This window comes from Solanum stenotomum, chromosome 10, assembly GCF_019186545.1.
Source record: "Solanum stenotomum isolate F172 chromosome 10, ASM1918654v1, whole genome shotgun sequence".
Lineage (NCBI taxonomy): Eukaryota > Viridiplantae > Streptophyta > Magnoliopsida > Solanales > Solanaceae > Solanum > Solanum stenotomum.
Genome location: NC_064291.1, coordinates 40,903,240 through 40,918,721, shown reverse-complemented (window position 1 = coordinate 40,918,721; position 15,482 = coordinate 40,903,240). Strand labels below are relative to the sequence as shown.

The window sequence follows — 15,482 nt, the reverse complement described above, 5'->3', positions numbered from 1 at the left end:
TTGGATGAAAAAGGATCAGAGGGTGTGGGGGAGGGGAGAAAATGTATAAATTTTACTTTCCAGATAATAAAATTCCTTCAAACATTTGGAATTCTTATGCACGTTACTTTGGGTTGTTGATTTCATATATTGTCTACTAGTGTTTCGTTTGCTACACCAAGTCACTAACCCATTTTCTATAACATCAAAGTCGCTCCATTTTGCTCAAGTATTACATGTGGCTATAATCCTTTTGGAACCGACATTATTTCAAGTGATGGATGAAGATAGTGTGTTTTGTATGACACTTAACTCGGGACCCGATTTTCGAATCAGGACCCGACCCCAACACTCGATCGAGACTCGACTTTCGAACCGAAATTCGACTCGGCATTTGATGACCAATTCGGGACCCAAACTTGACACTTGAATTCACACACACCTGAATCGGGACCCAACCTGGAATCCCAAATGGGACCCGACATCCAAATCAGGATCAGTCCTTGACCCGACCCGGGAGTTGTGTCTCAAATCGAGGTTGGGAGTCGGGTCCTGAATCGAGAATCAGGAGTCGAATCTTGAATTAGCATCAGGAATTGGTACCCATAACTTGAGTTAGGGTGGAAAGTTGAGGTGTGAGGTTGAAAAAGAGTTTCGAAAATGTTTTCCTTACTTTTTGGACCCAAGTCATTTTTCTTAAATTTAAGAAATATAAGTTAATTTGGAAAAACAATTTCCAAAACATGAGAAAATTAAGAAATGTTTTCCTTCGTCTCGAACACAATTAATTTGCTTTTAAAGATAGTTTGTTCACACAAATTCATTTTTACCTTCTTTTCCCCATTGTTCATTTGACAGCGCAAGGCAACCAATTTGGTTTCACCTATTTTTTTCCTAGAGACATTGTTGTTTTTTTCCAGTGAAAACACCTGGAGAAATGATGCCTCGTATCATCTTACATAAATGTAGTACAAGAGAGACTCATAAGATGGACGTGCAGAGAAGTATGATAAATACCACAACAATACATGCATTAATAGCAAAATCTGCATAAAATTGTATATACAGTTCCATCCACAAATTGCCCATGAAACACTTGATATAAATTACACATTTGTTCACGATAAAGAATGTCGTTATTGCTTGTACATCTTAACTAATTAAGTTTTCCACCTTCTTGTGGGGTAATTCTTCTTTTCTAAGGCCCTGCACTGCTGGGACTCGGTCATCCATCAGGCTACAGTTCTCTCAATTGATTCTCCGTAACATTAAGTCAACTGGCACTTTTACAACCCCGATGTTTGTCTCTTCCAGTATCACATAATTGCCAGTACAAAAATGGGGGTAAAAAAATGCTGCAAATTATAACTCTTCTGGAAAGATCACATGGATATTCATTCTCAATAATCACTTTCCCATGAGTTTGTAGTAGGCATAGAGACCAGAGCCAACAAATCCCAGAAGCTGTCCAAGGACATTCAACTGAAAGAAGATATCCATCCACAACGATTAGTAGACAATAAATAACAGCCAATCACAGGAACAGAAATAATAAACTCACCAAATCAAATGGAAGCCCGCCAAATATGAACCATCCTAGTGAGATTGTGAAAAGATCCTGCATAAAAGAAGAAAAAACTATAGTACTGATAGAGACTCATCAAATACTGATATTTAACTTGTTTCTTACACTCAAGAATACATAACAAGTTAAATGGAAATCTCGCAACCATAGGACCTGGTTAGAAAATGGACTCTACAGCCACTTAGCAAAGTCTAACTTACCTCTTCAGTGAAAAACCAGAAAGGTGTTCATCTTAAAGAGAATCCTATATTTTCAAATGCAGTGAGCGGATTGACAAGTTGGCTGCAGCTAACACAGTTAACTAGCTAAGTATAAAGGAGATAAAAATTGACAGCCGGACCAGTAGAGTGAATAACCCTCCCTTGCTTTTCAATTTCATATGAGAAATTATCTGTTGTGAACCCAAACACGTTGGCAGAGGACAAGGATGACACAGAGGATGAAATAAGGGAAGAGCACATGGATATGCCACGTAGGAGTGCTAGAAAAATGATTCCTCCTGCTAAACTTGGGGATTACGTTTGGAAAAGAGGGGTACATAAGTAAAAAGGCAAAGTCTGTTAGACGAGTCAGATATAAAAGCAGCAGTAATGCAGCATTGCAGGGCCGCGAATATGTTTTGAGTGGATTCTAATTTCTCATCCCGTTTCTCTGATTTCTCATCTCATTTCTAGTATCTATCCTAGTTTCTTTATCTTCTGCAATTTCTATTGTATTAGTACTATTTCTATGTTGCTGTAGTACACCAGTTAATACTATCAGTGAAAAGAGTTTGGCTACTGTTCTTTTGTGATTAGTGATTGTTACATTATCCATATTTCCTATTAACAGTGCCACCGGCTGTCTCACAATAAACACAGGGAGTAGATGAAAATCGACACTGGGAAAAGAGGTTGTGGGCAGTGGAAGAATAAAAGACTCTGAATCATGTTTATTGGCCCCACAGAGTTTGGATCACTTTTCTTTCTCTTCTTTAGAGGACAGAGGTTGGTAGACCTCCTCTTTAGTTTGCTACGTAACTTTGACTGAAAGTGCAATCTGCCATTTTCGAGTAAAGGTTGTGTTTGCCTCAGATATTTCAGCATCACAAACCTCAAGGACATCCTATCAAATTTCCATCAGCTCCTAGTAAAGGTGCATGTTGCTTAATGCTCAACTCCATCCAAATAGAAATGAGAACTTTTGACAAAGGATATGGCTTTTTCTTTCAGTATGCTGTGAGAACTATATCTGCAAGCTATCAGTAACTGTAGCCTAGTGATATGAGGCTATACTATAAGTAGGCTCCTGAGGAACAAGGTGATAAGTTAAGTGATTTTTTTTTTCCATAACAAAATCACTTGAATTTACAGCAGTTTAAGATTATGGCCCTCCCAAATAGTTTCAACAGCACAACACTAAGCCCATACATTAGAAGCTTACATCTTTTCTGCTAGGTATTTGGTCTGCATACGATGTGTAAGTCTACCATTAAAATTCCATGGATTCAATTCAAATGAGAGTTGTAAGCCCACAGTACTCTTTGATTCTTAAACAAGAAATCAACGATTAACGTGAGAATGAGTCGATTTATATGCAACAGCACGTCAGAGACGAGACTAGCACTGTATCGCTGGTACTATATCTCAAGATGAAGGTATGATGAACAAAATGCAGAATGAAGCAGAGATATAAGGAAGCAATTTCTCAGAAAAATCAAAAGGACAAACCAAAATATGAAGGAGGCAAACCAGATGCTCGAGAAAATGCCAAGGAGAAACACGCAAAAGGAAAAACTACAGAAAACATATTGGCACATCAGATGTTCGAGAAAATGACAAAGTAGGAGAAGAGCATGCTGTGACTTTGAATGTTCAAAAAGATGCCCACAAGAAAACAACAGCAAAAGCTACTAGAGAAACTAAACAAGCCTCCACGCTAAGAAAGAAGCATGATGATCAACAACAAAGACACGAGGAGCCAGATACAGATCAAGAGAAAGGAGACTGAGAATCAACAGCAGGGAACATAGAATGAAGTAATAGTCATTGGGGATACTGCCAAACATTGTGAGCAACAAGACAAGCCCCCAGAAAGCTCTATAACAAATCCATAGGCTATCAACTATATTCATATACAGATCCATCAACATCAACAGAAATGGCAAAAGCGGAGCACAAACAAGGAACATTTATATTTAAGAAAGAAAGGAATTATTACACTATAAACTAGATCCATCGACTATAAAAAGATAATGAAGAAAGGGAGTGGGAATGAAGACTCAAAAGACAAAGTGACACAAGACGTTATCTCAACATTTAAGAATAAACCATTGAGGTTAGGTTACAATAGGAACATGAGTTGTACTATGTGTTGGAATATATGCAGGATTTGACCATAAAAGGTCATTTATCCCCAAGAGGCGCCTCATAATTAGGGAAGAGGGGAATTAGAATCTTCTAACTAGATAACATAAGAAGTCCTTCTCTGACTAGATAACATAAGAAGTCCATACAATTCTATCTAGATCACTTTGGGTGACTAGTGGAGTATTTGATAAGGACTTCAAGTGACAAGATAGAGATGTGAACTTTTCCATTTTATAGTAGGTAATGCCAAAGTATTCTAACCATTAACTTGTCTCAATTGTCATTTTGTAAATAGGAGTCCTCCATATACACTATTGGAAAGAATTTAGTATTGCAAAATATATATTCTAGGATCAAGTTATAATGTCCACTCTTAGCTTTGCTCAAGGAGGTTAGGCATACTTGTCCATTGTGCTTACTTATCAAAAGGAAGGCATATGCTCCCTCTGCTGTGAGCCTTATGAAGGCCCCCAGGTAATTTAGAAATGACTGTTCTCCAGGAACTGAAATACACGATCACTTGCAATCTTGCACTCTATTCAACTCCAATTGCAACAAAGCAATGCATTTGACAACCTGAATTATGGACTTGTGTTCCTCCACAAACATTATTTGCCATTTAACAAACTTAGTACTTTCTCCAATTGGAGTTTTGACCTAGTGAGGCGAATCAGAAAGTTTAATAGGATAATCAGATTCATCAGAGAACAAACCTTCAAGTTACCGCATATTGTCTGTGTGACAGCTGAATTCAGGGTTGTGTTGAGAAATATAGAGTAGTTCAAGAAAAATGCCAATATGCAAGACATAAGCATTACAACCTGCTCATTTACAAAGTACCAAGAGTCAAAACACAGCAATATAACATCCCGTTCAGAAAATTCTAAATAGCAGTTAAATGTCCAGTACTGAAAAAAAAAGAGTTACTTGTCCAGTAACAGTTGGAAGGAACCATGTGCAGTATTTCTTTTTAATCCTGCCCTAAGAACTCCCACTCTTTTTGCTCCCTTGGTGACTCGAGCCCACAACCTTAGGGTTGGAGATGGAGGGTGCCTACCCTCCGAGCAACCTCCTCTTGTCAACCATATGACAGTGTGCTAGTATGAACAGAGTAGGGCATATTTAAATTGAACCAAAATAACTGTTTGGACTTTGGAGCAGGATTCACTCTCCACTTTTCCTTTTTACCCCAGGGGCAGTAAAAATACTGTCTCATGCTATGTTGCTCGGACTCTCCAAAAATGTTGTCGCACCCGTGTCAGATTCTCCAAAATGTACTATTTTTGGAGTGACACGCCGTTGATATTTTTGAAGAGTCCGAGCAACATAGCTCAGGAAGTGGGGAATGGGAAAGAACACCTTATGAGTTTGAGCTCCTCTGGAAAAATGTGACAAAACAAATTTGACTCTCACATTATGGGGTGCAGGAAGAGATAATGAGATAATAAGGTACCATACACTACGTTAATTATGAAACTTACCAGGAACCCTGGTGAAAATAAGTAAGGGAAATCCATTGTCAGTGCCAGGTCACCACGAATAAGTGTCCAAACAAGTAAGAAAGGTCCACAGACGATTCCTATTGAAGGTAAGAAAAACCAAAAATAATAATAATCAGATAACAAGAACTATAGCTTATGACAAGGATGAGTAGAAGAGAACAAGAGCAATACCATTGCACCACATTAGGCCAAAGCTATTAAGGCCACTTGATTTTCCTGGATTGATGGAAGTATTAGAAAGGTCCAGAAAAGATATCAATGTGAAAAGATTACATGACAAGGAAAAAACACTACCAATACGCGCTATGGTGGCAAGGTATATTGCCGTTGTGATGTTGGATAGAAAGACGATGGCATAGCCATAAAAGTCAAATGACAAATCCCGAGCTCCAGCAACAAAAGCACCGAACACGATTATCACCACACTGGTAATGTTAGGCAACATTTTGTTAAAAGAACGAACAAGAAATATGCTCAGTGTTACTTGATCTATGTGCTTGAATGATGTGTAGTTAACAGTGCCCTTAACAGAAGAAAGAATAGAACATACGAAAGGCAGGCAAACAATGACTTATCGTCTTATTGATCGATTTAGATGTGTAAAAGGAAAATCTAAGGGTCGTCTGGTCACCAGGATTAGGAAAAAATACTGAAAATTCAGGATTATTGTTGACTGTGTTAATTGATTAGCATGATTTTACGAGATTTTGTTTTATCCTTTTTCTAGCGTAATTATAGGAATAGAATATTTCCTTTTTATTGTAATTGAGTGCCTTCCCGTAATCAGTTAGGATTCACTTGTATAAAGTCTCATTCCCATGGGAAGTAAAGACATAATGATTTACAAAGAAGCCTTTTCTTCTTTCTCAAATTCTACAATTATTTTACACCACGTTTTGTTGGTACGTTTTTTTTTATATAAGCAATACCAATATATTTAATACTGGCAAAATCGGTATTCTATATCAGATCCAACATGGGATAACTTATACCGGTATTAACTTTATGAGGATAAAACATCTACAAGCAAAATAATCTTGATTTCATCTTCTAGTTTTTATTTACTTTAAAATAAGAGTAAAATTGTAAGATAATTATATTGTACACCACATATCCAACTTTTAATGCAATGAACAAAACATCTGCCGAAAGACGCATATCCACTACATAATCCAGTGATTATAAATCCATGTACCAGAATCTCAGTACCAAAATCCTAAGGTGGCCCGGGAATTAGAGACTTGTCAATGCATAACAAAAGCATGTTGATGAAATGGCTGTGGAGATATACACAAGTGGATCAAGCCTTGTGGAAAAAAGTTGTGAAAGCAAAGCATGGTACTAAGAATCACTGGAGCACCAATGTGGTTAGTTCTCCGTATGGTGTAGGTCCTTGGAAGTATATCAGCAAGTTAGGGGAGGAATTCTATCTCAATTGTAGTTGAAGATGGGCAATGGATCGATCAAAGGTTAGGTTCTTGGAAGATATATGGCTAGGGGACTCAACATTACAAACTGATCTTCCTAGTCTCTATGCATAGCCACAAGCAAATCTTCAACCATCTCTCAAAATAGAGCTGACAATACCTGAATCCCTCAATTCAGAAGGAACTTCCAAGAACGGGAACTACTAGACCTTCTCAGCTTAATGAGAGACTAGGAATTGTCCAGATCAATTGATCAATCACCCGACAGACTCATTTGGGGGGATAAAGCAGTTGGTAAATATTCTGTGAAAGCAGCATACTATTCACTATGTGCTCAAAATGAAATGCTAGTTAATTGGCCGTGGAAGTTAATCTGGAAAACCAAATTAACCCCCAAGGTGATTTGTTTTAGCTGACTGGCCCTCCATGAAGCCTCCCTCACCCAAGACAACCTCATCAAGAGAAAAATCCATATTGTCAACAGACGCTTCATGTGTCACCGGGCCCTACAAACCAACAGACATCTTTTTCTTCATTGTACAGCAGCCACAGGCATACGGAACATGTTCATCCCAGTTTTTAGTTTAAAATGGGTTATGCCAAGTAGTATTAAAGATGCACTGGTTAGCTGGAGCTCATGGAAGGTCGGAAAACCCATCAGGAGAGTATGGAAGATGATCCCAGCTTGCATTTTTAGGTGTGTATGGACAGAGAGAAACAATAGATGCAGGCACCTCTTCCCCGAGCTACATTCTTAAGTCTATAGTTTTAAGTTTAAACAACCCTCTGTAGCTAGACAACTTTTCCCCTGTCAAATCCCCTGAAAGTTTCTTGGACATTGTTAGCTCCTTAACTTAAGATTAACCTTTTGCAATAGAGCTAACAATGTCTTGTTCTTTTCTATGCTTTGTAAATGATGCATCTTCTTGATACCTTCTGTGGAATCTATTATCTTATCAAAAAAATAATAATCTGGATTATAAGCACCCAAGGGTGTGGCCTAGTGGTCAATGAAGTGGTTGAGAACCCTGGGTCTCAGGTTCAAAATTCAGTGGAGACAAAAAAAAAACAGTAGGTGATATTAGTTCTGGTGTGCGAAAGCTAGCCCGGACACCATGGTCATCAAAAGAAAAAAAATAAATCTCTGGATTATAATAGTGCATAACTTTGCCTGGAAACCAAAATACCGTTTTGTTCAAAATTATAAACCCCTTAATAGCCTCTTAAACCTAATTACTAGAAATATGACAGAACCGAAACAAATGGAAAACAAACTTTCCTTTCTTGTAGCTTTCAGACACGCACGAATGAAGCAACAGCAAAAAGCCATGTATTTGCCTATTTGACTCTCATATATCCATACAGTTAGAATATGAATAGAAACAAAAAGAGTACATAGAATCCTACTTGGAAAAGGATTGTAATATATTGTCTATAAATAGGCTTTTAGTATTATAATGTAGATACACAATTCCATAATATTTTTCTCTTATATTACTTCACACATGCCATTAAGATATTTAAGGCTATTAGGTTAACCAATCAGTTTTCAACTTTATGCATTTTGTCTAATCTCATTTACTTCTTTTTGAGAAGGAAAAGAAATAGTCCCAGAGTAATAACCCTTGTTTCAACTTTAAGCATTTTAAGTTGAAGAAACTTCTATTTTCCCAGAGTTATAACTCTTGTTTCCATAACCGGAATATAGGATCAAGTGAAACATTAATCCAGTTCTTCTAGGTACTATTTCCATATGAAAATTTTCTTCTTTATGGAAAATTATTTAGTTCATACAAAAGTCAACCATTGGTGAACCAGAAGATTTAATAAGAAAATTTGGAAAGCAATTTTCATTCATAAATTGAGAATACAAGTGAGAATGGAATGAATAGGTAGGGAAACATTAGTCCAAACTCCAAATATTCTCTATTGTACAAACTTTGAGAAGTTATTTCAAATATTATTTCCTAATATTCTGATTCCCGCTAAGAAACTTTTCTTTGTGTCTATCTCAAGATCGCATAAAATTTGTAGACATAGCTTCTGCAACAGAACTAACTAAGATATAAAAGGAAATCTTTACCTTCCAATAATAGGACGACTATACTTCTGACCTGCAAGAATGGATTCCACAATCATTGTAAATACAACAGTTGTCCTCCTAAGGGTTGTGTACATGGGTACATTGACTCCCCGAACAGACTCCATCGTGACTAGCTTTCAAGGAGAACCAGAGACCACATAAAATCTTTTGGTGAGATGCGAACTCCTGACCTTTGAGGAAATAAAAAGCATAAAAGTGCAATACTAAATGAAGCAATTACCATGTAGAGAAGGTAGGTCACAGCAACAGGTAAAGTATCAATTACTGTCTTCAGTGGCACAAACGTTTTAAAATTGTCAGGAGTAGCCAGCGATTCACTCAAATGAAAAGAAATCAGCTTCAGCCGTCTTAAGAGATAAAGAAAACAACACGAGCATATTATCTGCAGATGACAAGACGTTAAATATATCAATTCAGTGATGCCAACTGATACAAAGAACTGCTTTAGAAAAGCACAGGAGCAAATAACTCCTGTCAAGCACAAGTTCTTTAACTCATTTAGAAATATAAACACGTTATATGGAGATATTAATAGCTTAAAATACTACATTTGGTAACTATGTAAAACTTAAGAAATAAGCCAGAGCTTTTGCATGATGAACTGACAGTCTATTTAGAGGTCGGAAATAGCCTCTCTACCCTCACAAGGTAGGGGTAAGGTTTGTGTACACTTAAGAAATAAGCCAGACCCCACCTGTGGGATTACAATAGGTAAGTAGTTGTTGTTGAAGACAAATTGCTTTAGAACAAATGTCTGTAACCAGCCCAGGAAAATGAACATATAACTTGTGGTACAATGCTAAGACCACCAGGCCTCGCTGCTAAAAATAGAGTCTCTAGGTTTTTGATGGTGGCCAACATTCCCTTAATGCGGAAGAATACTACTTACCAATTGTCAAAGAAATAGAGTCTCTAGGTACCTGACAGAGTGTGATGACATTTGCAGATGGGAAGTTGTATGAAGAAAGAGCTGCTTTATTGAACAATACCAAGAGAACTGCAAGTAAATATCAGGTAACTTTGTAAGCATCAAGCAGTTTATAAAAAGCTCCAAGGTCCATTGGGGCTTTAAGCACAAAGAAAAAACAAGTGTTGCCTTTAATGAAAAAAGGCGCAAAGGGAGAAAAAAAAATACAAATATATATGTTTAGTCGAAAGACATAATTATAAGCATGAATGACAAATATATGAACAAAGAAATTGATTTTTTAGGATAAAATGAAATATCAATTGTTTAGTGCCACCTCTTCAGAAAAGACTGATTGGCAAGGAAAAGTATGACACTAAAGTGCACATTAAGTGAGGCAAAGCGCTCAACACGTTTTGAGTCGCTTTAGGGTTACCCCGCTTTGGCAACACTGTTATGGAGAACCAAAGGTCTTTTATAAACAATAGGAAAAGATCAACTTAAGGACTATGATTGTTAGAAAGGTGAAGCAAAGGGTTAGAGCAAAGAAAAGGAAGTTCCTATATTCCTCCCAAATGACCTGACAGGCTCAAAATTGAAGATGGGCAACTATACTTCGGCACTTGACTTTAAATTTGAGGTTCTTCTATGTTCGCTGATGCTTAATGGAACCATGCATCATTCCTAGTCATCAATGGCTATGCCTTAAGTTGTTGTCATTGGGGTCACATTATTAAGTGTTGATTCTCAACGATGTCCTTAAAAATTGACTAATCTACGGGTTTTTTTTAGAATTGAGTGGAGTCCGCAGACCCCAATGAACATGAATAAACATTGAGAGTGCATGATATGGTCAAAGAATACCATCTAGAAATGGACATTAAGCACAAAGCAACGATGTGCAATGGGATCTCATTGAGTCTTTATCTGCATTCTAATGTTTTCATTCAAAAATCAAAGTCAAAGGTATCCCCTAATTTCTGGATGTTGGACAATGGAGCGACTAGCCCAAACTGAAACTATTTGGTTTTTCTTTTTTAAGTGCATGATAAAGAACAGAGAATATTAGTTTGTTTGCAGTAAGTTCTAGAATATCATTAATATTATGGCATTTACACATGGATTTACCAACAAAGAAAAGAAAAAGAAAAACATGTTAATTTCCCACTATGTTAGAGTAGCATAGATGGACACTAGTCATATCCACAAAGACACAAATGCAGTCTATTCGTCTGAATCAGGTAGCATAAGATGTGGCAAAAATACAACACAGTACTTTATACATTTACTACTGATTAATTGCTTATAGTGTCAACAAAGACAACTCCAATGGGCATAAATGCAATGATTCCAAATAATACAAATGTCCATCTTAAGCTAATAATATAAGAGTAAGTTTGACCTTCCTTATCCATTTACTTTTATCCCTTTGAATTCATCCATTTATAACACGGGCGACCTTGGACTTGGCTAAAAGCAAAGCAAAAGAAAAGTGGAGTCTTCAAACATGTCTATCATTAGGGATGGCAATGGGGTAGAGCGGTTGCAGGGCGGGGCGTCTTATAGTGTTTGCGGGGCAGTGTAGGTTAGAGCTTTTGCAGAGTGGGGCGGGGCGGGGCGGGTAGCCAAGACTTTCGCAATACTTAACTACTTTCACATTCCTTTTGGGTAATAAACACACTAGTCAAAAAATAAGGCAGTACTCTATACATTCTTGTATAATTCAATCTTATCCCAAGTAATTATGAAGAGCGATAAAACATCAACAAAATACTACTCCCTCCGTCCCATTTTATGTGAGGTAGTTTGACTCGGCACGGAGTTTAAGAAAGAAAGGAAGACTTTTAAAACTTGTGGTCCAAAATGAATGATAGAAAGTTGTGTGGCTGTAAATCATTTCATCAAGGGTAAAATAGGCATTTTATAGTTAAATTATTACTTAATATAGAAATGAGTCATTCTTTTTGAGACCGACTAAAAAGGAAAGTAAGTCACATAAATTGGGACAGAGGAAGTATTTAATATCACTAAAAGTTTTTTAAAAAGTCTTTTATCTGTTTAGAATGAATTGATTGTGTTGTGCAGTACATAAACTAACAAACAATTATTTTATATACGAAGAAAGTAAAATGCAACCACTGTGTCCTTCTCAAAGTGCAGGGATATATGCGGTGCTTTAATGAATTTATGCGGGGTGGGGTGGGGCGGGGCAGGGCAGGAAAAAACAAAAAAAAATGCTATGCGGGGCGGAGAGGGGCAAGGCAAAGTCTTTGCCGGTTTATGCAGGTTTGCCCCCCACCCCGCCCCATTGCCATCCCTATCTATCATCTGACGAGATGAGACATTTTAAGGATGCATAAGTAGACACGATTTAATCAACATGTATAAAGTATCCAACATACAACAATCTTTGTGCGCAAAAATGCTAAATAACCAAAGAGAAATAGCAAAGAAGTTAAAACCAACAGTGCCAAGATTAAGTTAACATGTTAATGAACAATTGGTGCAATATAAAGATAGTGGCATTTTAGATGGTATAAACAAATTGTGTAAAAATCTTTTTTGTATCCAATTCCTAAACATTCCCCACTATGTAATGTAGGGTAAATTCATCCAAAAGAACATTTGATCATGTCATTAAAAGCTGAGCAATTCAAGCATGATGAATTTAGATGCATATGGGGAAAGGAAAAATACTCCCTTTATTTTAGATGTGTCGTACTTTCCTTTTAGTATGTCTAAGAAGTAAGAAGAATGTCGCTTTTAGTAACTCTTTAATTCCAACATCTCACATGGCATATTTAAGAGCACAAGATCCAAAGGACATTTTGGTACATTATACACATCTTTAGTTCAAGATAACAAGATCCAAAAATCTTGTTACTTTCTTAAACTCTTGTCCAGTTAAAACTAAGACGCATAATTAAACGGAGGAAGTACTTGAAAAGAATCTAAATGAATGGAAGTACTTTATTATTGAGTTAGCCAGTACCCAAAGCATTTGATGTGTAAGGGCACATAAAGCTTGATATTTCAAAGATCTTGCGCTACTAATCCTATTTAATAACAGCAAAATATTTAAACATTGAGTACATGGATGAATAGTTTTCTCTTGAAGATTGAAGCATGGCACCCAAGCCTTCAGATGTGAAAATGGATTGCACACCATAAGAATATTCATAGACGCAGAATAGGTGAACATTCCTTTTTTAAATAAATTTACATCGCGTGTCCTTTGTTTAATTGACCACAGATCTGCATATTAAGGAGCAGAAAGTATGATTTATGGGGCTACAACCAACTAGCAAAGTTGCCATGATTAGCTTCTACATGAGTCAACAATTATCAGATGCAATCTAACCAAATGTAAGTGCCACCAATAGTAGTTAATTCAACAAACTTTAATATCATTCAGCTGGCATTCCACAGACGGTGAAACATGAGCAATAATCACCAAATATGGAAGAGAACTTCCTATCAATAACACCAAATATAAATCAAGAGCACAACTTTTAAGACAATTAGGAAAGGCTACAAAATCTTATAATACATCATTCCATGACGAATTAGTCAACTTTCCATCAACAAAAATAAACTTTTATTTGAATCGTACAGATCGAAGCAACTCCAATGCTAGCTCTAATGATTGCAATACTAGTTTATTTCGAAGTGATGGATAAGGTCAAAATTCAACCGTTACACAGTAAAACACTTCATTCCATGATAAATCACTCAACTCACGATCAACAAATAACCTCTCAATTTGAATCAAACGTCATGAACAGATACAATTTCTAGCTCTAAAAATTGCAATTTCAACAAGTTCCAAAAATGCAAACCCTATTCCTCAAAAAACAGAAAACGCAATTTGGCAATTCAACAGAGAACAGCTACACAAATCAGGTGAAACAATAGGAAGGAAGAAAGAGGAAGCATCTATACCAGCACATGACATGTAAGAGATAGCAGCATAAGCACCGCGTTTGGTCATGGCCGATCCTTTGAAGAGCTTCTCCTCCATCCGCGGCGGTGATGGATCGATCGCCGTCGTCGTTGGTAGTAACGGATTGTTCTTCGTTGAACTTGAGGCCATGATTTACAGTATCACAAAATTCAGACCTCTCTTCTTCTTCTTCTTCTCTGTGAAGCACTATCTTTTCAACAACTTCTCAAACTGCAAGTTGAAAAGCTTATTGATTTTAAACAAAGTCTTTTAAGGTGTTTTATCCTAAGAATATATTCTCCAACAAATTTCTTTTTGAATTTTCCACAGATTCATAAACGGCCTTTTATCCTAAGAAGCTTCCTTTTTCCTAATTATGGGAATTTTTTAATTTTTGAGAAAAATAAAATTTCTTTTCTAGAAAAAGAAGCAAATGGCTTGTTGCTTATATACTTGACTAGTAAATGAATCTGCGCTTCACGTGGTTAGAACATTCTTTTTTAAAATTTATTAAAATAGAATTTTTCTTAGTATTTTTTTAAGAGTATAGACGTTATTCAATTGTAGTTTACCATTTGTTTTATTAAAAGAAATGACAAAATTACAAATCATAACACTACTTTCTCCTAGCTTACATAATTTCATTTTACAGATTCATTAATTTGCTCTTGAAATTTTACAATGGTTAATTTATTTTTATCATCTATATGCATGATTACATAGTGTCTTTAATTAGAGAGTAAAATAAATATTTTTCACAATTTTCTTCTTTGCAAATTTCGTTAGTATAACACTATCAATTACTTTCAAAATATTAAATATTTTTAAAAAATATATATATAACTAATGTGTTTATCAAGAGTAAAGGTTCCATAATCATATGATATATCAATAAGTAATATGTAGTCATTATGTGTTTTAAAATTAAAATGCAATCTTCCAAAATTCAAATTTCATATGTAATATAGTTATGAAAGTGTTTTGGAATTGAAGTTGTGCACAAACAAATTATTAAGGATCCTTGGAAAGGATGAAAGAGAAGTAAGGGATAATGGGAAAAAAGTTCAAAAAAGTACTTGTGTGAGAAAATAATCACCATTGTGTATCATGTAATTGTAATTAATTGCTAGTTTTAATTCTATTATTTGACTTTCTTTCTTTTTTTACTCTCGTTAATATTAACAATATTATGACAACAACAAAAAATCATTAAATTTTTAGGCTTGATCTCTTGGAGAAGAAAAGATTTCTTTGGAGAATGTTCTAAATAAATGTATTCTGTAAAAAGTCAATTGTGAATCTGCATTAGTTGGATTTACATAGAGTCTGTACTAACAAATACTTATAACAATAACTTTACAGAAACATAAACAACAAAAATTTAAAAACATGTACTAAAAAACAACAACCGTAAAAAACATACCAGGATCAGTAATAATAGAATGAAACAGAAAGGAAAAATCGATCCCACTAAATGCACAGTGTCTCCTTAAGAAAATCATTCCCCTCTAGTACCCAAGGTTTAAAGAAATAGATACTCTGACGATGAAACAATTTTAATCACCAATGTAATGATACAAAAACAATAGTGTCAGTCACTCAATAGGAACAAAGTATACAAATATTTAATTATGCAGAATAAGAAGAAGAAGAAGTTCAAAACCAAATTTAATTGTGCAGAAGATGA

At 35.8% G+C, this 15,482-nt stretch overlaps 1 protein-coding gene across 1 annotated transcript; it reads right to left on the bottom strand.

The window, feature by feature from the left end:
- Positions 1–989: 989 nt before the first annotated feature.
- LOC125841641 (UDP-N-acetylglucosamine transporter UGNT1-like) lies at positions 990–14,087 on the bottom strand. The gene is made up of 10 exons (XM_049520806.1): positions 13,795–14,087; positions 9,866–9,942; positions 9,166–9,327; positions 8,925–9,058; positions 5,709–5,839; positions 5,586–5,630; positions 5,394–5,491; positions 4,626–4,733; positions 1,541–1,597; positions 990–1,461 (listed from the first exon to the last, which is right to left on the bottom strand). Exons 1-10 carry the CDS (start codon positions 13,943–13,945, stop codon positions 1,387–1,389), a joined length of 1,038 nt encoding a protein of 345 aa, XP_049376763.1. The 5' UTR covers positions 13,946–14,087; the 3' UTR covers positions 990–1,386.
- Positions 14,088–15,482: the final 1,395 nt, after the last annotated feature.